Here is a 22,873-nt window from a genome sequence, read left to right as displayed (position 1 = left end):
ATACATATATTGTAACTGTAAACTCTAAGACTTATTTGTCCATTTCCCAATTCAAAAATAGTAAATTCTCCCTTATCAAATTCCACTAATTCTCATTGGCTGAGAGCTGACAAATCCATTATTCTGGATTACACATCTTATTTTATAAACGAACACTCAACACCTTTTCAAATATGGCATCTCTTGTTACACGAGGCAGTCGTTTTATAAATATTAAACCAAATATAAAAATATTAACCGCTCATAATCATAAATTTAGGTACTGATATTCTTACAGTTATCTATGCATACATCATCACCACACAACTACCCCCCCCTCCTCTACAAAACACTAATCTCTGAAACAAAAAAAGACAATCTTTATGGTTAGCATTGTTCTTTTTTCACTTTCGATTCTTAACAAACCGAGAATGATGCTATTTTTTGTTTTTTCTTTTACTTTGTTTTATAAATAACAGGGCATTTCCTTATGTTTTTTAAAAAAATTTTCCTATACCTATACACACCAAAACATAGCATTAATATTTAATATTTACGGCTAGCATTGTTTACTTCTTAACGAACCGACAAGTGTTATTTTTTTTGTATTTTTCTTTTACTTTGTTTTATAACTGAGCGTTTCGTTTTTTTTTCTATATCTATGCACACATTAATATCGCACAGCTCTCTCCTCCACTTCCCCCCAAAAAACCTGAAACATAACATTAATATTTATGAGTACCATTGTTTATTTTTCGTTTTCGGCATTAACCGCTTAGAATTAAGTTGACGCCCCAATATTGTATATAGTTATGCATTAAACTAAATTAGTTTGTTTATGAGACCACTTATTTGTAATGTTTGATTGTAGACTAATTCATCTTTTTTATTTATTTTTTTTAATAAATTTTTATTTTTTTATTTTATTTTAGTAATGAAGACAATGAATGAGACTAATGTTTTTACTAAACAGTTATTAAAACATTTTGTCTCATTTTGTTTTTGTGTCACCGATTTGATTTATAAGTTTACATGTTTGTTTACATTATAACTGCTTCATAAACTATAAATGGCTAACATTAAATAACGCTATTATTTCACATTTTAAATGGGGTTGACAATTAATTTGAATTAACCTTTTATTTTATTAATAAAGATACCGCAATAGTATTTCTGGGGACGCATGGGATAATATTTTGTTACATTTGGTTTTTGAGTTTCCAATTCGATTTATGTTTGCATGTTTGTTTATATACACAAACTATACATGCATAAGATTACATCACGCTATTATTACACATGTGAGGATGTAAAAAAAAAATCACGTTTAAAATTCTGTCAATATTTATGAAGAAATGTTAGTTGCAAAAAAGGTTTTTGTGCATTAATAATCGATTTAATGTGCACCGAAACAAAAAAAGTGCTCATTTCATGTTAAATTGTGTTCATTGTATATTTACCCCTCCCCCTCCCTGAAAAAATGTGTCCATAAAGTGGGTGCTCATTTCACGTTAAATTATTATAGAAAAGTGATCCCCCACTTTTTAGAAACTAACATTTATTCATATCTTGGAAACTACTTGTATGCTGGATTTTTATACGTTATTTTCGTTTTCAGCATCCCCAAAACCTTTAAAAGTGGTAATTTTAAAGGATGTTTCGAGAGTGGATAGATTCTTTATATTCACCAAAAAAGAAATAATGCAAGATGAAGTTTTACAATGAGTAAAGGTGTATCATTTTATGATTTATAATTAAAAGTGTTGAATACAAAATATAATTTTGGTTAATTATGTTTACATTGGGGAGGGGGGGTATTTTGTAAATATTCTTCCACCTTATGATTGAATAAAAAAAAATAGCGTGAAAGTTGAATTTAACCTGAAAACATTAATTACAAATAACGTTGTATCAAAAATACATAAGCACCAAATTTTAAAGTAGATATCGATCTTGGATACATATGATGGCTGAACGTGACACCATCGCGCAATTTTTAAATAGTTTTTTCAAGTTAAATTCATGTTTTACGATATTTTATTTTCTTACATTGTAAGACTGAAGCACACATTAGTTACTAAACAACCCTCCCCATGCAAAGAATGGCTTTCAGACTAATAACCTAATTATTTCAGCTTTTCGCATGATTACATTTTCAATAATATCATGATTAAATTTAACCCATCTAAAGTTTAAGAAGCAGATTCACTATTGTTTGTTATTGAAATAAACTGTTCTGTTCTTAATGTTTACTTTTATAGCTTACTTAAAATGGTTAGTTTCTTAAATAGCGTTTACATTTATATTTGGTAACGTGCACGTGACTACAGGAATTTAGTTCACTTTAAAGGACACGGTTCGATAGTTTTTTGTCACCATAACTCCAGCCTTGTCAACTAAAATATCTTGCCCTGAACTTTACCCTGAATCATACCCTTATCCTTCCAGCAAATTTTATGACAACCCCACCCTCAGGCATAAAATGGGGTGTCTATTCCAAAAGCCATTTTTAATATGAGGAGGTTGGGTGTTGGTAAGCAAAAACAAAGCAACAGCTGTATTTTAAATTTTTATGCGGTGGAGGGGGGGGGATGGGGTGCTACCACCAGGCAACACTGGTTAACGGGTCCTGCTAGTATACTATATAATATATACACATTTAGTATATACCATATAATGTATATACACAGGGTTCATACAGACTTGAGAAGTCCTTGAATTTTGACTTTTGCCTTAAAAAGGCCTTATTTCTATTATTACCTTGAAAAATCTTTGAAAATATGGAAAATATCTAAATGTCTTGAAAATCATGTCCAGTAAAAATTTGTATTGAAAATTAAAAATAAAATCAAAATGAATACTATTAAATTATTTCTCAAGTATTAATAAAAATATAATAATACCATTAAAATATTTTTTAAATATTGAAAACTAGCGGGGGTACCCGGCGTTGCCCGAGTGTTTGTTTCCAGGACGGGGGGGGGGGGGAGTTTTAAAAAATGTTATGGTAGGTAAGTAGGAAGGATCAAACCCGGAGTCATGAGTAAAAGTAGGAAAATAAAGTGTGAAAAAAAACAAAAAAAAAACATCTGCAATGTTAACAGTTCGGCCACCAAGAAAAGTCCATTCCAGTTGTTTAGGGAAAAAAAAAAAAAAAAAACCGACTACGGTAGGTCGGCGCGAACGTGAAAATATAATGTGAATTGTCCAGCACGCTAACCACTACGCCACAGAGCACTGCAGCTTAGTTTAGTGATTTTAAATAACTTCACATGAAAGAACTACGAAGCCAAACCGGTGTTCTCTTCTCAACTGTTCCTTGTGAACGATCCCCAAATGGTGTTAAGTGGTGGCAGGGGGAGGAGGAATTTATTAGAGAGAAAATATTTTACCACTTCCATTAATCTTAACCGATTTTGGCCGTGACTTCTCAGCAGAAAAAGTATAGAAATCTAAGATTATCGAGGAATTTGAGAAATAATAAGCCTATAACACACCTCAGATATTGTTCTGCCGTTTGTGCATATTATATTTGCATGAAATATCTTGATTTTTAATCCTATTAAGGTCAAAATCCGACGGAAAAAATGGGTTCATTTTATTTATATAGAGATAAAATCTAAACACATTATTCTGAAATTACATTGTATTATTGCGGATACAAGGGTAATGTCCCTTTATCACAAAACCATCTGATGTTTTCCATATAATAAAATTGAGTGGTTTCGTGATAAAGGGATGTAACTCTTGTATTCACAATTCCGGAAGTTCAAAATTTAAAAATAAAATGAACACAGCATAGACCAATCTACAACGAGGGAAAACAACAACAATATTTAATCGTGCTTTGTTGGCCAAATATAAGTGGGTCAAGGAATGTAAATATGACAGTATTGTATATGTCAAAAGGCATTTGTTTTTAGCAAAATGTGTGAAAGTGCCTTGAAATTGTACATGGCTAACACTAAATACAAAATGAAAGCTGTAAATAATTGACCAGTTTTGTTGTGCGTTAGAGACTTCATGTAAATAACTGTGTGACCTTTAAAACTACTGCATGAAATAAAGAGATAAATCCAAATGACTTTTCCTGTTATTTAAGTTTTTTGGTTTATTATCATTGTTTTTATATCTAATTTTGGGTTTGTTTTACAATCCACTGCAATGCTAAAACATGGTCAAATATCAAATATACAACCAATAGCCAATAAAAGTTTCAAATATTAACTCTCTTTACGGCTTTTAAATTTCCAAGTAAGATAACTGCTGTGGCTTGGCCAACCTTGTTTTTGATTATCACAATTTTGGTGAGGAGGGGGGATTCTTAATTAGTCCTGTTCATGCAAGGAAAATTTTTTTTGTTTTCTTTAGAGGGGAGTTCATTTTTATTTCTCACTTTCTTTGTAGGAGAGGTGGATTTGAATCTTCCCCTTTTTTTTAGTCTCATTTATAATTTAATTTTTTTTTTTTTTTTAGAGAGCGCTATAAATGAAAATGACTCTCTCCCTCTAAAAAAACAAAAAACAAAACTTTCCTTGCCTTCTCAAAGGGACTCACAAAAAATGAGAATTGAAAATGAGGCTGGCCAGGCCGAAAAAAAATGAACAAGACAGTAGCCATCTTGGTTGGAAATTTAAAAACCGTAAAGAGAGTTAATGTTTGAGATTGAAATATATAATGAAAACTATTAAAAACACCAAAAAATGATATAGTAGATTGTAAAGTAACATTTATGTGTTGTATTTTTTATTTTTGATCACTTTTTCGAATCACTGTGGATTGTAAAACAAATCCCAAATTTTGTTTTTAAAAAAACTTAAATTTTGTCTGGACAAGGCTTTGAAAAACTTTTAAAAGCCTTGAAAAGTTCTTGAAAATGGACATTGAAAATCTATGCGAACCCTGATACACATGTATTGTCTATATATATAAAAGGCAAAATGTGTGTGTTTGTATGTCTCGCAAAAACTTTCTACACAGGTGACTGATTTTCAAAAGATCAGTATCTTCGGACAACAAATATTGAAAAATTGGCTAAAAACATTAATTCCTTCACTCTCAACGGGACACTTTTCTACAGGGACGGGTAGCAAAAATTTGTTCCTTCATGACAAAACAGCCAAATACACATGCGCAAAAAAGGTTCTTTCTTGAATTAGTTTAAAGTTTATAAAAACCGACCCAATTTCGCTGACGCGCTCTTAGTGGGTAAACGACCAACATCATTATCTTAAGGTTGCAAGTTCGAACGGTGATGTAATATTATTATTTTTTTTTTTTCGCATTTTTAAAGTTTTAATATTGAAACAGGGGTTTTTTTCCATCACGTTCCCTGTTTTTTTTTTTTTTTTTTTTCGTTCACTTATACGTTTTTTTTCCCATCATGTTCGCTGTTTTTTTTTGTTTTTGTTTTTCCGATTTTTTTTAAAGAAGTTTAACATTGTTTTTTTTAAAATTTTATTTCATAGTATTTAAAACAGGGTTATTACTTCGCTTATTCTTTAGTTCCGTCTAAATTTAAACACCCGGGCAACGCCAAGCACCCCTGCTAGTCTATTATATAAAAGGCAAAATGAGCGATCGTGTATGTCCAAGAAAGTCTTTTTTCATCGGCCTTCTTACATTAGTTTCCTTATACTTCCTAGATCGTAATATCTCTGATTTGCGAACGGACGTCGTCTCTATCTTTTTGATTGAGTTTTAAAAAATCCCTCGTTTCCAGTGTTTGTTTGTTTTTCTCGTATAAATAAAGCAAAACTGATCAAAGTAAACACAAGTGTTTCTGGACTGGGACGTCTTGAAGGCAATTAACTTTGATTAATGTGGGGAAACCCTTCATATCAGACAATTGCTATTCATTTGGACACTGCCAGAGATCCCCCTTTTTGGAAGGTATGATTTTCCCCAACATCGTGGGAAAATAAATACGGCCAAAAGCTTAACTGGCCTACAATCAGATTTACTCCTTCATTTCACTATTGCTTAATTTGAATGCTTTACACTTCCGCTCGTGTCATGGCGTAGCGGAAAGACGTCAGGTTTTCTTTCACTTTCTTTTCCACCTTTGTGTCACGGATTCGAGCCTGCCTGCCTACTACCACTTTTTTTTTTTTTTTACACCTACAAACACCTGGGCAACGCCGAGCACCCAGACTAGTATATCATATAATATATACACATGTATTATATATCATACTAGCATGGGTACCCAGCATTGCCTGGGTTGACATGAAGTTCCGTTTGAAACACACCTGTATACTAATCATTTTCATTATGGGCAACGTGGATACCCCCCACAACAAAAATAAAAGAACGGATGAAAATATGTAAATGTAATCGCCCCAAAAAAAGAGAAGTATGTGATACTCTCTCCACCAGATATTTTGGCAGAAGGACTACAAAGAGAAGAAAATATTCTCCGGATATTAAGTACTGGAAAGACCCCACCCCCTCCCCCACCCACCCCCCCAAAAATAATTAAAAATAAATTATAACTTTTGTTTCAATTAAAAATAGCAACGAATGCCTGTGCGATCGCAAAAAAAAAAAAAAAATATCTACCAAAAATTAATTCCAAAAACAATTTTTCATTATTTTATATTTCTAATTTAAACCTCCCCTCCCCCCTAATGAATTGGTCATATTTTGAGGTTCATTCTGTTTATAAAATTGTTAGGTAAAAGTACAGAATGGTCTCATAAAAATTAAGTTATTTTATGTTTCAAATGTAATCCCCCCCCCCAAAAAAAATTGGATTTGTGATGTTTCGCTCCCCCACCCCTGCCCCTCGATTGCCAACCTTGATAAAATGCTAGAGATGACATGACTGGTTGAATGCTTTGTGGCCAAGAAGTGGGTGCTCATTTTACATTAAATTTATATAGAAAAGTTATCCCCCACGCAAAAATGTTAATTTTGTTGTTTTTTTTTTCCAAATTTCTTCTTTCATATTATTTATAAAGACTGCTTTAACGTAATAGGCCCCCAAAAAGCAGGGTTTTATTTTTTTTAGGGGTTAAACAACGCTGGGTCATGTCATAAAAATTTACCATTTTTAATTTAAGATATTAAATAAATTATAAAGAAAATCTGTTTCGCAGACAATTAAACACACTTGCATAATTATTATAATAAAATCCTGGGCAACACTGATTAAATTTTGTAAACAAAAAAAAAACTCTTTGTCTGACTAACTCTGCCCTCATGGGCATGCAAGTAAATGAGGACATTAGTTTTAATTATTTTTCTTGGTAAATATGAAGAATTACTCCACCCTCGAAAATTCCTTTAAAATTACCACTTTCATAGGTTTTCGGAGGTGTTAAACACGAAAATAACGTTTAAAATTACGGCAAATGAGTGGGTGCATTTCTTCATATCCTATAAACTACTTGTTTCCTGGAATTTTTAATGTTAGTGGTAATTTTAAAAGATTTTCCGAGTGGGTTCCAATTTTACATTAAATTATTATAGAAAAGTGATCCCCTACTTTTTGAAACTAACATTTTTTTTCATATCTTAGAAACTAGTCGTTTGCTGTAATTTTAAACGTTATTTTCGTTTTCAGCGCCCCCGAAAACCTTTAAAAATGGTAATTTTAAAGGAATTTTTGAGGGTGAAGTGATTCTTCATATTTACCTTTTTCTCTAACATATAAAAATGTTTACTTAAAAATTAAGAATAAGCGAAAAAAAATTTCCTCCGAAATAAAAATAATTCAGCTTAGAAGAATATTTCGAAATGAAAACAAATCTATTACAGAAAATATTTAATAACATGCTCCATTTAAATCAATTTTTCAATTAAACTATCACAGTTATTTCCCCTTTGGTTTTCTTGTTTGAAAATTAAACGATTTCAGATTTCAGATAAAATAAGTTAAATCAAATATAAACTTAAATAAACTAAATTATTAAAAAAATTTTAATTAGTACAGTTAAAACAAAGCTCTTATGTCGAATAAGTAATATCATCGAGCTGATTGTTTAAATAGATTTAATTTAATGTGATATGCTAATGACCGTAACTCAATCAATGTAGATGTGGTTTGAAGAATGCTATATATAGAAATTACGTATGAAATGTAATATCTCTGACAGAAGTATCCTATCATGGATGTTAATATTTCTTGACCAGGAGAGGTGTACACATATATGGCTTTATATTTCTTTGGTCATTGGGAGTTGTACACACACACACACACACACACACAAATGCTACTACTTTATATATATAGATTATATATAAATTAATGTCCAAATATGAAGATATAGTCAAATTAGATCCAGTCAATGAAGTTAGTTGGACAATTGGAAGACAATAAGCAAATAAATAACATGTTCATCCTAGAGAACCAGAGTCCCTATTTTGTTAATAATTGTTGGCAGCCATGTTTATGTGCTTTCTTTATTTACACCATTCGGTTTGTGGCTTTACGTAATTTAACACAAAAAAGAAATGTTCATACACAAGTACTGTATAGTTTTTATTAATAGCACAGATTTTTTAAATATTAAAAACCTTTAATCATAATAATTTTGCATTTGTCTTATTTTTTTTTCCAAAAATATAATACTGTATTGTTGAACACAAAAATATAATACTGTATTGTTGAACACAAAAATATAATACTGTATTGTTGAACACAAAAATATAATACTGTATTGTTGAACACAAAAATATAATACTGTATTGTTGAACACAAAACAAAAATATAATACTGTATTGTTGAACACAAAAATATAATACTGTATTGTTGAACACAAAAATATAATACTGTATTGTTGAACACAAAAATATAATACTGTATTGTTGAACACAACTTTAGCATATTCAAATTCCAATTTGATTAGGTTTTTTGATAAAACTACAGTTCTATTTTGTTCAAAATGTGCTTCTGTGGAATATGGATAAGGATATTAATAACTATCCGTTACTGTCACCTAACAATTTAATAAAAACATTGTAACGTTATTATACCGTATAATGTTACATTTAATTGTAACATCAATTTGAAAGAAAATAGTATCGGATGTAGTCATCAACAAAGCAAAACAGCCTAAAACCTGTCATAAAATGACACTAACCACCTTAAATGAGCAATGACCACCATGAATGACAGTGCCTGCTGCTGGATGACAAGGCCCAACATTTGAAGAGAAGTGATGTGCCCGCCAATGCCCGCCCCTATCAAAACTATAAACATTTCAGAGCAGTCCAATGGGGCACTACATTACTCATGATCAATAATTGCAGAGGAAGCTAATGCCAGTCAGTAAACACAAATAACCACTTCAATTCCATTTTAAAGCCGTCTAACAGCGGCCCTTCTGGGAACCGACAGTAACATTTGTAAAGGCATCCAAGGTCCACCAATAAATGCTTCAATACAACATTAACTACCAGTGGTCATAACTCTTCGCTGCAAGCATCCAGTGACAACCAGTGGATGTCAGTGCCTGACAGTTGAAGACAGTCAATTTTAGTTAGAAGCGTTCCAATGGAGGCCAACACTGATCAATTTTTTTCCTTTTTTCTTTTCTTTTTAGATTTGATTATTTTTAAATAAAAATATTTTTCTGGAAATTCATTAGAGGCATTTTATTTTAAATACTTTTTGAATGTTTATTTTAGTTATAACAAATAGTGCATGTAAACTCATAATTTGAAAAAAAAAACAAAAACTATAGATAATACTAATAATAATTTCAAAATGTTTTTCTAAATAAAAACGATTGACATTGGTGTCTTTCTTATCATATTGCACTTTTTCTTAAATGGCTACATTTTATTAATTTTTTTTCTTTTTTGTATGATTCACCATCTGTATGTTCAATTTTTTTGTAAATATGAAGTTTTGATGACAGATTTTTATCATACAGGTGGTATGTAGTAGATAAAAAGATTGTACATATTTATGGAAGATTGTGACATGTTGAATATATTGGCATTAAACATCATTTTCGAGATACTGTGTATCACCTTTTCAAAACAATTATCCATCATCTAAACTTTATATTTACCAATTTGTAAAATATTTAAAAAAAATTTCCAAATCATTTTAACTTTCTATACTGTATTGTAAGAGCTTAACTAGTAAATTACCAATTTTTTATTTTTTTATTTTTCTATATTATCTTATGTGAAGAAATCAAACCTGTTTTTTTTTTCTACTCAGGTATATTCATAAGAGAAATGAACAGAGAATTGACAAAATTATCAAAACCAAATAAAGTTACGCCTGAAGTTCATCTTCCTGATTACCATGACGCAAGTTCATCTTGCCCATCAGAAATCTTAATAGAAATCAAGGTAAATGTCCTTTTTCCTTACATTTTTTGTTGTAGTAGTGAAAGTGGCTCTGATTTGCTTCATACCCAATATTTTGCTGGGATTATTTAATTTGGTCGCTTTGTTTTATGGCATATCAAACTTTTTTCGGGTTATTAATGCTGAATGTGGTAATTTTGGAAAAAAGTACTCATACTTCAAATTCTTTATATCTTCAAATATTTATTCATGATGTTTAGTTTGCTTATTTTGTAGAGAAACATTGTTGTTTTTGGTTTTGCATAACATGATTGCGTTCTGCAAAGAAAAATGAAAAAAAAAAAACAACCCCCAATAACCTCAATGTTTGGTGCATTTTAGGTCAGGAAATGAGTAGTTTTAGTCTACCTCATCTGGTACCACCATAGATTATTTAGTGCCTGAAATCTGCTGAAAAGAAGAAAACCTGCAGTGATTTGAAGCCACATTATTTTTTACTTAACCAAGAAAGCGATTACTATTTTCATATGAAGTGAACTTGAGCTTTAATGTTCACATTCAAGAGTGAAAACAGTTTCTTGATGGAGAGCTGTTTTTGTAATAAAAAAAAAAATAATCCCAAAAGGGATGGTGAAAGAAAATTATCCAATTGAAACTATTAAATGCTGTTATCTTAAGCAAAAATTAGTATCAATCCAGTCAGAGAAGCTTTAAATTGTAAAGAATTCCATATAAAGAATGATAGTGCGAGCAGTAGTCTTCCTCTCGTGTTAAAATGAAATGCTTAAGATATTTAAAGACTTTCACTATATTTTGTACAGCAATTGTGGTTTCTAATTGATTTGTTCTTATCATAAACGTGGAGAATAATCTTTATTTCATGGAATTATTTTTCAAACTAGATTTTGTGATCAACTTTGTTTTTTTCAAACTAGATCATGTGATCAACTCGGGTATTAAGACAGAACTAAAAATTTAGTTGGGAAAAAAAATGGAACGTATTTGTCGTTAAAATAGTTACATAGTTCAAATCAACCTGCTAAAAAAACAACAAAAAAGCAATCATACAAGAAAAAAAAATGATCAGAAAGTGGAAAAATTAAATTTTGTTTGCATAATGATTTCATGGATATAATCTAAATAATGATTTCATGGATATAATCTAAATAATGATTTCATGGATATAATCTAAATAATGATTTCATGGATATAATCTAAATAATGATTTCATGGATATAATCTAAATAATGATTTCATGGATATAATCTAAATAATGATTTCATGGATATAATCTAAATAATGATTTCATGGATATAATCTAAATAATGATTTCAGGGATATAATCTAAATAATGATTTCATGGATATAATCTAAATAATGATTTCATGGATATAATCTAAATAATGATTTCATGGATATAATCTAAATAATGATTTCATGGATATAATCTAAATAATGATTTCATGGATATAATCTAAATAATGATTTCATGGATATAATCTAAATAATGATTTCATGGATATAATCTAAATAATGATTTCATGGATATAATCTAAATAATGATTTCATGGATATAATCTAAATAATGATTTCATGCATATAATCTAAATAATGATTTCATGCATATAATCTAAAAAAAATAACTGAGATATCTTAACTTAAATGTTATGAAATTTCCACAGCTTTTACTCAGTGTGCAGCACGAACAAGTCAGTTTGAAGTATCTAGTATTTATTGTTTTCTATTTTATTTTTTCCATGTAACATAGCCACACACTGGATTTCTTTTTTAACCATTTGTGGTCAAAGGCTTCATCAGAATGAGACTTTGGTCTAGGGTATCCAACCACTTTTGTTACAACTGCTTTGTTTGAAATCCGATTTTTTAAACAGTGTTATCGTTTGTGTGCAGTCTCATTTTGTGATTGGTATTTTGATAAATATCAACATTTTGTGATGTTTGAGTTTGATCCGACCTGAAGACTGATTCGATATCTTTGTCTTTATAACTGTTATTCTTCTTTTTTGCCTCCTTCAACAGACGTCACTTAAAACCATACAGAGTAACGGATTCTACTATATTATTTCATGATAAATATAAAACTATTTAATTGTAAATTTAATGTTTTGAATTGAAAATTAAAATAGCTATTTTTATTTTATTATACAATTGAACCCCAGGATATGGTGGCCCTAGAATACGCTTTTTTTTTTTTCAGGTTCTGATGTGGAATACAATGTTTTTCTGGTTACGGTATTTGCCCCACTTTGCAGTGTTATTTATTATGTTATTTGATTATATGCATGTGTATTATATACTGTATTTTGTTACTCATTATTAATGCCGTATACTGGGGTTTTACTGCATAAGATTTCATGCATAAAATATATTTTCTTATTTACATCATTTTAAAAAATCAAATAATGATTGAAATTCAAATAAAAAACAAAAGCAATTCTAATGACCATTTGTTGAGGATATTTAAATACTCATGTTTAGAAACTTAAGTAGATTATGTCCAATTTGTCAGTCTCCTACTATCAATTCTATAGCTTAAAAGGTTATATTGAGATGGTTAGCTCCCCACGGTTTATTGATGAATTTTGTATGATTTTCTAAGTAGTGACAGAACAAATGAATCTACCGTATTTATTGTCTGATTTTTGTGGATTTCTGTTTGGTTTTATTTGTTTCTTACAAAACAAAACCTACTCTCCCTTAATTCTATCACTAACCCTAAGTCAGTGGCAATACCTATTCTCTGATGCTGATGCATAAAACAATTTATTTGGCAATACATTAAATGCCTCATTATTAAATAAATAAATAAATAAATAAAACCTTTTGGATTTTTTTTTATTTGTTAACTAATTAATATTTACAAAAACAAAAAAATCTGCAAAAATAAAGAAAATGTATATGGTGAATTAATTTAGCCCACTACCACGTGGAAAATCAGACAAAGATTAAAATTTAGGCCACTAACGGTTTCAATATAACTGCTTAAAATGCTTGGTTTAATCTGTCGGCTAATAAAATAGCTAATGTCTCACATGACTCAAACTAATAAAACCCCAGCAAATAAATTCCAAGTCAATATTAACATGTTGTTATGTATTATTCGTTTATGCTAATGATTAAAAAATAATTGAAAATCTTAAATTATTTTTTATAGCTGATTCTTCGACAAATCTTGTTGAAGGAATCTTTTCCAAATATTGAAAGAATAAAATTGTCCTTTGAGAAAGCAAATCAAATGCTATCTGGACGTCAGGTATGTGGAACAAAGTTTTTTTTATTTTCTTGCAAAACAATGTGAAAATGCTATTTACACATATGTACAGCTTCAATCATTTAAGAATGTAGCTCATCACTCAAAGGAAGAATTAATTTATGATTATAATCCTTTTTGTCTAAGTGGTACAAGTGTATTGGTGTATAGCTGCTGCGACCTGAACAATGGCCATCATGAAGGACGACTGAAATCTGTGCTTGGGTCGCTATGGTTTGGCACTAAGACTAAGGAAGAAGCCGCCCCCACCAAACATACAGTGACATGTAGCCACACTGATGTTTCATCAGTTCTGTGGATGACATATATATAGGGTGTCTCATCTATTTTGAAATATAAATTAGCATCAAAATAGATGATTAATTATGTAAATGGATATGTCATAAAATGAGAAACTGAATTTTCCCTCATGACTTTTCTCTCTGAAAACTGAAAGTGTTAATTTTGCCTTGAAGGCTACAACTTCAAGCAATTTATGGAGGGAGTAGGGAAGTTGATTATTTGATTAAATAATGGTGTCATGTTCCTTCATCCATCCTATCAGTGAAGCATGTTATCTCAGGACTGCTTCACTGCAAATAACATGGTTTTCTTCAAATCCAATGTTACCTGATTCTTGTCATAAACCATCCCCATGACATAATTTATGAACCATAAAGTTCATCTCAATTCTCATAATATTCATCGTTCATTCAATCTTATTAACGAATATCCTTCAGTGGTTTTTGACATTGTTAAATGGTGACTCATTAATAAAAAAAAAAAATTAGATAAGATAAAAAATATTTTATAAAATATCTTAGCGAAACATGTTTAATTTCTTTAATTAAAAAAATATTGACAATTGAATTGGAAATATTTATTCAAATTTATTTTATTTCTTCAGGACAGAAGTTCTACAACTGTGAAGAATTTCAAAGATTTTATATTACATTTGGCTATTCAAATAAGTAAGTTTTTTTTTTCTTTTTTTTGTTTGTAAAATATGCTTCTTTTTTTTTTTTTTTAAATATACTGGTGACATGCAGATAGAAATAATTTTTTTTTTTTTTTAAATATTTGATGTAAATAATTTATGAACAATCGGAAAAATGAATTCTATAATAAAATTTTCAGCATCTTATGTATACTTTAAGATTTTAGGTATTTGTGTACATGTTTTTTTGTTTTTTTTCAACTCTCCATTATTTTGTTAAGGATATGATTTTACCCAAGCTGTTTTGTATGAAGCTATGGCCAAAAAATAAGTGTCCAGACTAATTTTTAAATTGTTTTTAAAATTTCTTTCAAAATCTAGAATAGCCAGTTAAATTGTCCCAAAAATATTTCTTAGATGTAGAAGTAGTCGGGTAAATTTGCACAGGAAGGTCAAGGACAATGTGGAAGGAAGTAATAAAAGTAGATTTGAAGGAAAGTGATAAGAGGAAATACAAATCTGGTCAGACATGAAATGATTTTCTACAAGCTCTTAAAATGCATGCCAGAATATAAAATGGATGTCGAATTGATTCATAATGAGTTCAGCTTGTTTTTATTTTTTTAAGGTAGTGAGGACTGGGGGGGGGGGATCTTTTAAAGTTTCCATGCTGTTTTAAAGTAATCATCATTTGTATATTTTTATATTAAATATTATTACTTATCTTTTATGAATTGTTTGAAATAGTGTAATGAAAGTAATTTAGTGCATTAAAAAAAATAGAAGCTTAGTGAAATGAAATTTGCAATGGAAACCTGAATTGGATTTTTGCTGTTGTATTCTTATTCACCCCTACCCTAAACAAAACATATTGCCACTTGGATATAAGGGCCAACTATTTGGGACCCTGTTTACAGGGGCAGTATGAAGGAGGTCATATTACATTTAAATTTCGTATTACATTTAAATTTCATATTACATTTAAATTTCGGCATATTAGTACAGTCAGGGAAGCAGGAAGCATGGAGGGAATTCCAAAGTCTAGCAGTTCAAAGGAAGAAACTGTTGGGGTAGAAAGTTTTCGGCATCTTGGAACCTCTACAGTGAAGCCGTGGGATATTGCTGCTAATCAGGTCAGTCGGTAATAATTACGTAGAGTGTGGAGGAGCACAAGTTAATGAGAACACATTTCATTAAAATACTTATAGAATAGGCACAGGGATGCAACATTGCATTAATGGGACAGGGATTGGAGCTTGACTGACAGTGCAGAATTAGATCTGACATTTTTTTTGTCTCCTGTTTAAGAGCGAGCGACTAGGGGTTAGGGTTAAGGGTAGATGCATCAGCCCAGATGTGACAACAATAATCCATGCATGGGTTAATTGTAGCTTTCTAACACTGAGTTGTATAAATCGTCATAACTCTGATCAGCAAAACAGTAGAAATAAATGTGCAGATATTTGCTTTTTTTTTCTTCAGTTATTAATCACCCGAGTGTTTGGAGCAGCATAGAAGATAATTATAAAAGTCTATGGAATAAACATCTTCAAAATGAAAAACCAGAAATAACATTCAGTCAAGGGAAACTTGATAGACTTCTCTTGAAATCTCCCGAAAAACAGGTACTTTTCTTTCTTTTTAATTTTTTTTTTAACGAATCTAAATAAAAAAAAAATATATATATAATGTTAATATAAGTTTGCTGATTAAAGAAAATATATTGTAGATGTTATTACGTTGTCTGTGTCCGAGTTTATAATGAGTGCTGATTCAAGTAGTTTTTGATGAGATTTGTTTAAAATGAATTTAATGAGTTAAACTTGTTTAAAGTTAAACAAGTGATCATATTGTAATGCATGAGAGAATAGTGCATTTTGGGAATTGCTACTTTTTGTATAATATATATATATATATATATATATATTTTGTGTACAGAAAGTTGTTAGTTGAGACAGGTCATTGGTACCGTCGGTTTCAAGCCCGATAATAAGGCCCGTTTAAGGTATCCTTATCAAGCTCTCTTCAGCCAATATTCGTCTCCTTAGACGAATATTGGCTGAAGAGAGCTTGATAAGGATACCTTAAACGGGCCTTATTATCGGGCTTGAAACCGACGGTACCAATGACCTGTCTCAACTAACAACTTTCTGTACACAAAATATAAGTACGCTCTTAAAATTTGGATTTTCCTTTTAATTGAGCACTCTGCTGGAATTCTTTTTCCAAAAAAAACTAATCATATATATATATATATATATATATATAATCTTATGTTCTTCAAGACTTAATGTTCATGTTGAGTTTCATCAACATGTATCTGATCACAATTATTGCATGTGACTGTATATTCACCTGCATTAGATGTGTTTTCTTTTGTTTTTTATATGTTTTGTTTGTTTTATAGTTTGTCATGTGGTTTGTATTGTTGGAATTCCAAGTTTATTTAGAATTAGCAATACCAGACTATAACGTTCAGCGCTGGACAAGGTGCACATTCCTACTTAATTTGACACTTATAGTCTTTAAATCAGTAATAAGTACATTTCTTCTACCTTCATCAAAATATAATTTATATAACTGGATTCACAATAAAATTTACTTTAAAATGGTATTTTAATATTTTTGTTGTGATTTGTATATTTGAAGAAATTGCTATTTAAATCCGACTATTGACGACAAAAACATGCCAGCATAGCATGCTTGCTGGCGGTAGATCATTTTTTGCAAATAAGCGGTTGAAGCGTGTTCACATAAATACTTGAAGTAGAAGTTGTACCCGTCGACAACATTTCAGGTTGCTTTAGCTAATCAAGGAAAAGAATTGTCTTTGCTACGGAATTTGAACACAACACGTACGTGTTTCCAGTCAAAAGTTTGAGTACCTCAAAATTGACGCTTTGTAGTACGAAGATAAGTAAAGGTAGGATCTGTGTTCAAACGCTATTTAATAGTGAATATATTAATTTTTTTTGTCCTAAAATTTGAAAAGAATTGGACAAAAACTTTTTGTGCACGCATCAATAAAAATGGTGACAAATGCATGTTACATGAGAATTTTTGTGTGTCGTGTCGAAAAACAAATAGTGTCGAGTGTTACATGAGAACAAGAAAAAATGGCCACAATGTCTCTTGAAATCTTTGTAGTCTTGACAATGACTTAAAAATAAAAAAAATTATACAAAATAGTGTTAGAAACCCACCTAGTAATTGTCACGGCAATTTGAAGCCGTTAAAATGAAACTTAGTTATCCTAATTAGTTTAATGTACTTGAAAACATTATAATGGTACAAAATTTCCCTATTTAATATCCCACAAACTATGTTTTAATTTCTTTGAATCGTGTCGTGTGGCCATCTTGGATTTCCTGGTTGTCATCTTGGATTTTTCACGGTGTACTGATGACAAATGATATCTATATCAGAATAATATTTCACATGATGATAAAGCTATATCTCACTTTTTTTTAGCTGTTTTTATGAAGTTTCTACTCAGAGTTGTTAAAATGAAATTTAATTATGATAATTAGTTTAATTTACTTGAAATTATAATTTTAATCTGTACAAACTTTCCTTTAATTTGATATGCTACAAGCCAAATTTTCTTAATTTCTTTGAATTGTATCATGGTGGCCATTTTGGATTTCACAGTCGCCATCTTGAATTTTCATGATATGATAATGACAAATGATAATATCCATACTTCCTATGATGATAAAGCCTTGCCATTTTTCTTAGCTGTTTTTATGATGTTTCTACTTAAAGCCGTTAAAATGAAACTGAAATATGCTAATTAGTATGCTTATTAGTTACCAAGTAAGATGGTTGTAAATAACGCCAACTGAACCATCATGGTATTATGATATGTTCAAAATTTCATCATAATATCTTAAAAAGATCTGTTCCGTCTGCCTGCTTCCCTCCGGACTACAATTTGGATGTCTTCAAGATAAGTGGTGATCACTGTGTAAAAAAAAAAAGCCAACTGAACCAATGTTAACAAATTCCTAATGAACCGCCGCCTTAATTAAACACTTCAACAAATCTCCACACTAACGTAATGTACTTGCAATAACCCTTATCCCTGAGTGTCTTCCGGGCCTTGATAAGTGGTGATCACTGTGTAAAAAAAAAAAGCCAACTGAACCATCATGGTATTATGATAATGTTCAAAATTTCATCATAATATCTTAAAAAGATCTGAAGATACAGTTTTTTAAAAATGAGTTAGTCTGTAAATTGTACGAATTTCCTACTATTTTCAGTCACAAGTTTATATGCATTTGAATAGGACTGACTTAAGACAAAATGTCCAGTGAACTGCACATTTTTTGATACTTTGAATGGTCATAACTCCAGTTCTAATGGTCCGATTTTAAAAAACTAAAGATAATTTCTTTGTTTTTATGCTCTTTTCAATAATGCTTGATTTAATGAAAAGAAAAAATGATGTGGCATTGCTAATGGAATGTTGCAAATTATTGTATTATTGGCATTTTATGCAAATGGCGTGGATGCCTTTTGTGAAAATTCAGATCTTTCATTTTTGTGAAATATGAATTAGACATCAATTAATGAATATTCCTCCAATTTCATTTTTTTTTAGTTTTTTGAAGGGATTTTAGGTGTTGTAATATGCATACAATGTTGTTTTTTGAATTCAAATATTTTAGATTTGCATTGAATTTGATGCACTAACTAAACAAAATTCTTTAAATTTCAATTCTTTAAGGCCCTTGATTTTGATTCTAGAAAATGTCTAAAATGGCTTATGCTTAAGCATAAGCCATTTTAGATATTTTCTAGAATCAAAATCATGTAATATATTTTGAATTGAAATAGGGATTCTAGACATAAGGCTAAATATAAATATTTGATTTTAATTTTCATAAGATGACATAAAAGTGGTGCAAAACATTTTTATTAAAAGTAGATAAAAACACTAAAGACTGTTATACAGTTTGATGAATTAATTTTACTTATTCTGGGATGAGTATTCTTGTGTATTTATAAACTTTCTTTTTATCTTTTACAGTTATCGAAAATGCATTTGAATTCTCTTTCTTTGCAAATTGAGTCTGATGGAATTTGACCATAACTTTTATTTGCCAAATCAAATGGTAAGTTGATTTATATTTGTCTTTGTTTTGTAATTCATTTAAATCCTCACATTCTATTGCTAATGTTTCTGACAAAAGGGGAATAAGTGCTGTTTTGTGGGCCATCTGTTTTGAGTAAATGGTATGTAGAGATTTTCAATCATCAGTTGGTCAATCTCATTAACTTTTATCTTCTAGTGTTTTTTAGCCTTGTTAACTCATGATACATTTGTTTTCTGGAATAACTATTGAAATTTTGTGTCTGTATGGACACATTTAAAGTCAACATACTACTTTTTAACCATTATTTTCAACAAAGAGTCCGAATAATGCTTTGCTTGAATAGTATTTTTCCCCTCCAAAAGTAATGCTTAATCAAAATATGAAATTCAGATTTTTTCATGGTTTTGAATATTTGCAATAGTAGATTTACTTAGAAAAACTATTTCTAAACTAATAATCCGATTTTATACAAATTTGAACATGTGCCATTTGAAGTTTAGTACAACATAAAAATCATAAACTTTTATTAGTTTTGTTATGTATACGTCAAGACCGATATTGAGTGTCAAGAAACTTGAAGTGAAAGTTTCATATAATTAACACAGTAAGGAGATTAATCCATTTGATGTTTCATCTGAAGACTGGATGTTTACAGATCTTATAAAGATTGCTTTCCTCCAGAGAGACCACCTTTAGATTAGATGGTATAAATGTAAAGATATGGATATCCTGTTGGTGGAAAAGAACACATCAGATGGACAACAATGGAAATCTTGTGTCTCTAGAAAAGATTAGTGCTTCTCCATGGTTTCACCTTTGATTATGGATGTTAAAAAAAAGTAGCATCAACCTTTTATGATGTACTTTTGAAAAAAAATATACTTGTCACAAAAAATTACAGAAATTCATCTAGTAGTTTTCCTTTTAGAAACTAGATATCACTGCTATTATCGACATTATTACGAAGGTATAAGAAAATGGAGTTAAATATAATCGCATTGCATATACACATGCCTGATAGACTCTTCCTTTGATTGACAATGGTAATGCTCTGCTGGTTAGTAATAACAGAAATTCCCTGAACTTATTCCCTCCATTTGTAATTCTTGCATCATGATAGCACCTGCTCCACCCTGTACTCCAATGGTATCACCAAGGTAACAAAAATTCCAAACAACCTCAATAACTTTATCATCCAAATATATTTTCTCCACATTTGATTTTTCATCTATTTTCATTTTTTTGCATTTCATGAACACACAAACTGGTTATCACCTGTAATTTTGTTGCATTCCTTGTGTACCAATTACCTTTCCGCAAACAGAACTTTCCTCTTTCTGGCATGTCTTGATAATCTTTAGACTCTCAGACCTTTACTTTTCACACTAATCCTTCAACTAAGAAGATTTTCCATTGTTTCACAAAGTATTAAAGCATCAGTATGAAAAGCATCGCTTTCAAACAATCTGTGCAAAACTACACAAACAACACTTCCAAAGCACGTTTATAAAAAACAAAACAATAGATTCAGTACAAAACTCTTATTTACTCCAACGTTAATATTAAAGCTTTCAAAAAATGTGCTGTTAATTCTAACCCACAGCGTTGAGTCTTTCTGTCACCAGCTATTTTACCCTTAGCTAAGTTGCACCTTTTCCTACTTAGAATTAGAATAATCAGAAAATATATTTTTAAAAATTTTTTTATAAAATGCTTTGATTTTTTTTTTTTTTTTTAAAACTGAATTTTTTGGTATAGCAATTGTTTGATGCCAAATGATTATAAATTTTAACTTCACTTTCCCCCCCTCTTTTTCAGGTTATGAAAACACATACTGCCGAAAATGTCTTCATAATGGGGACAAGGATTTCATGAAATTAATTTTTATTATTGAAGGAGAAAATTCTTACATTTAAATTTGTATGAACATTCTGAAAAAAATGTTATATGAATATGAAACAAATTTTTACTTTTATATATGTACATATCTTTGATTTTATGCATTGTCCTAAAGAATGTACACAAATCCAGCTAGTTATTTAAATTTTATAAATTGTACTTTTAAAGAATTTTATGATGAAATCTCTAAATAAATAAAAGGAAAAAAGTGGTAATTAAAAAAATGAAAACAAACAGGTTGTTATTTGGCCACCTACTAAAAATAATAGAAAAAAAATAAACAAAACTTTATTTTATTTATTTTTATCCATTTTTTATTTGACTTTTTAAAACCGTCAGTCTTAACATTGTGGTTTTAAAAAAGGCATTGATTTGCATATGAAGTTTGACAAACACTTATCAACAGACAAGGTATCTAGCAATACCTATTAACCATAAATTGCTTTGGATAATTACAAATTTCAAGGTAGTTTTATAAAAAAAGTCATATTTTAAAAACTATTCTCAAAAAATACCACCATTTTGTTTGGAAATGAATATCATTTCATATGCTTTAATAAATTAATGATCTAAATATTTTTTAAGAATTTTTAGGAAAGTAATAAAAATGTCAGCTCTATGAAATGGCCATTTTGTGTCAGTTGTTTTTTTTTATTTACCTGTGTGATGCTTAAAAGCTTGATACCACTCCCTTGTGATGAATTTTGTCATCTGATTTAGAAAACAATCAGAAAAAAACGTAGATCTCACATTATTGGGGTGCAAAATGAACTAATCCATTTGTTGTTGTGCCATCTTAAAAATAAAACTTTAACATGATGTGTCGCGAACAAGTAAATATTTTTCTTATCCCAACTAATAAGTAAAATAATGTTTTATTTTTATGTGTTAAATTAGCGGTCACAAAAATTTATTCACTACGGATCGGATAACTGAAAGAATGATGAACGTGGGCCGCATAATCATTCTATTCAATAGTTGCAAACCAGAACGGAAGCTCTGGGAAAAAAAGACAAAAAACTAAGTTTAGCATTCCATGTTAATCATGGGTGGTGACCATGCAATGAACAAAAACAAAAGCAACCAATGTTTATTTACTAAAAAGTTATCAAAGAAAGCAACAACAGCAAAAATATACATCAGACATACATGTGCACATATCCGAATCTTACAAACTAAGCAGCAAAATAGGTTAGTGAGATTTGTGAAACTTTTTTTTAGTAGCCATAACAAAGGGTGAAAACAGAATCTGAAAAAGACATTGAATTAGAAACGTAATAAAACCCTGTTGAAACAGAAGAAAAGCAGAGGATTTAGGGCTCACCAGAGGTAGGGAAGAGCTGGGGTAAATAAAATGCCTAATTTAAAAAACAAAGCAATCAGGAATTCTCTGCGAGCATGAAAATTTAGGATTCT

The 22,873-nt window shown here is 30.0% G+C and overlaps 1 protein-coding gene across 2 annotated transcripts in view; it reads left to right on the top strand.

Annotated features, from left to right (window-relative positions):
• Positions 1 to 21,753, top strand: part of LOC145268184 (codanin-1-like) — an 84,085-nt gene extending 62,332 nt beyond the window's left edge. For both annotated transcript variants that reach the window (XM_080123414.1, XM_080123415.1), the window contains 6 exons: positions 10,157 to 10,290; positions 13,424 to 13,522; positions 14,427 to 14,490; positions 15,939 to 16,081; positions 19,492 to 19,576; positions 21,377 to 21,753. In XM_080123414.1, coding sequence (XP_079979540.1) covers positions 10,157 to 10,290; positions 13,424 to 13,522; positions 14,427 to 14,490; positions 15,939 to 16,081; positions 19,492 to 19,548 — 497 coding nt within the window. In that variant the 3' untranslated portion in view covers positions 19,549 to 19,576; positions 21,377 to 21,753. The remainder of the gene's footprint in view (positions 1 to 10,156; positions 10,291 to 13,423; positions 13,523 to 14,426; positions 14,491 to 15,938; positions 16,082 to 19,491; positions 19,577 to 21,376) is intronic.
• Positions 21,754 to 22,873: the final 1,120 nt, after the last annotated feature.

Source organism: Euprymna scolopes, chromosome 43, assembly GCF_053919585.1.
Source record: "Euprymna scolopes isolate OS-2025 chromosome 43, ASM5391958v1, whole genome shotgun sequence".
Taxonomy (NCBI): domain Eukaryota; kingdom Metazoa; phylum Mollusca; class Cephalopoda; order Sepiida; family Sepiolidae; genus Euprymna; species Euprymna scolopes.
This window is presented reverse-complemented; position numbering and strand designations above follow the sequence as displayed.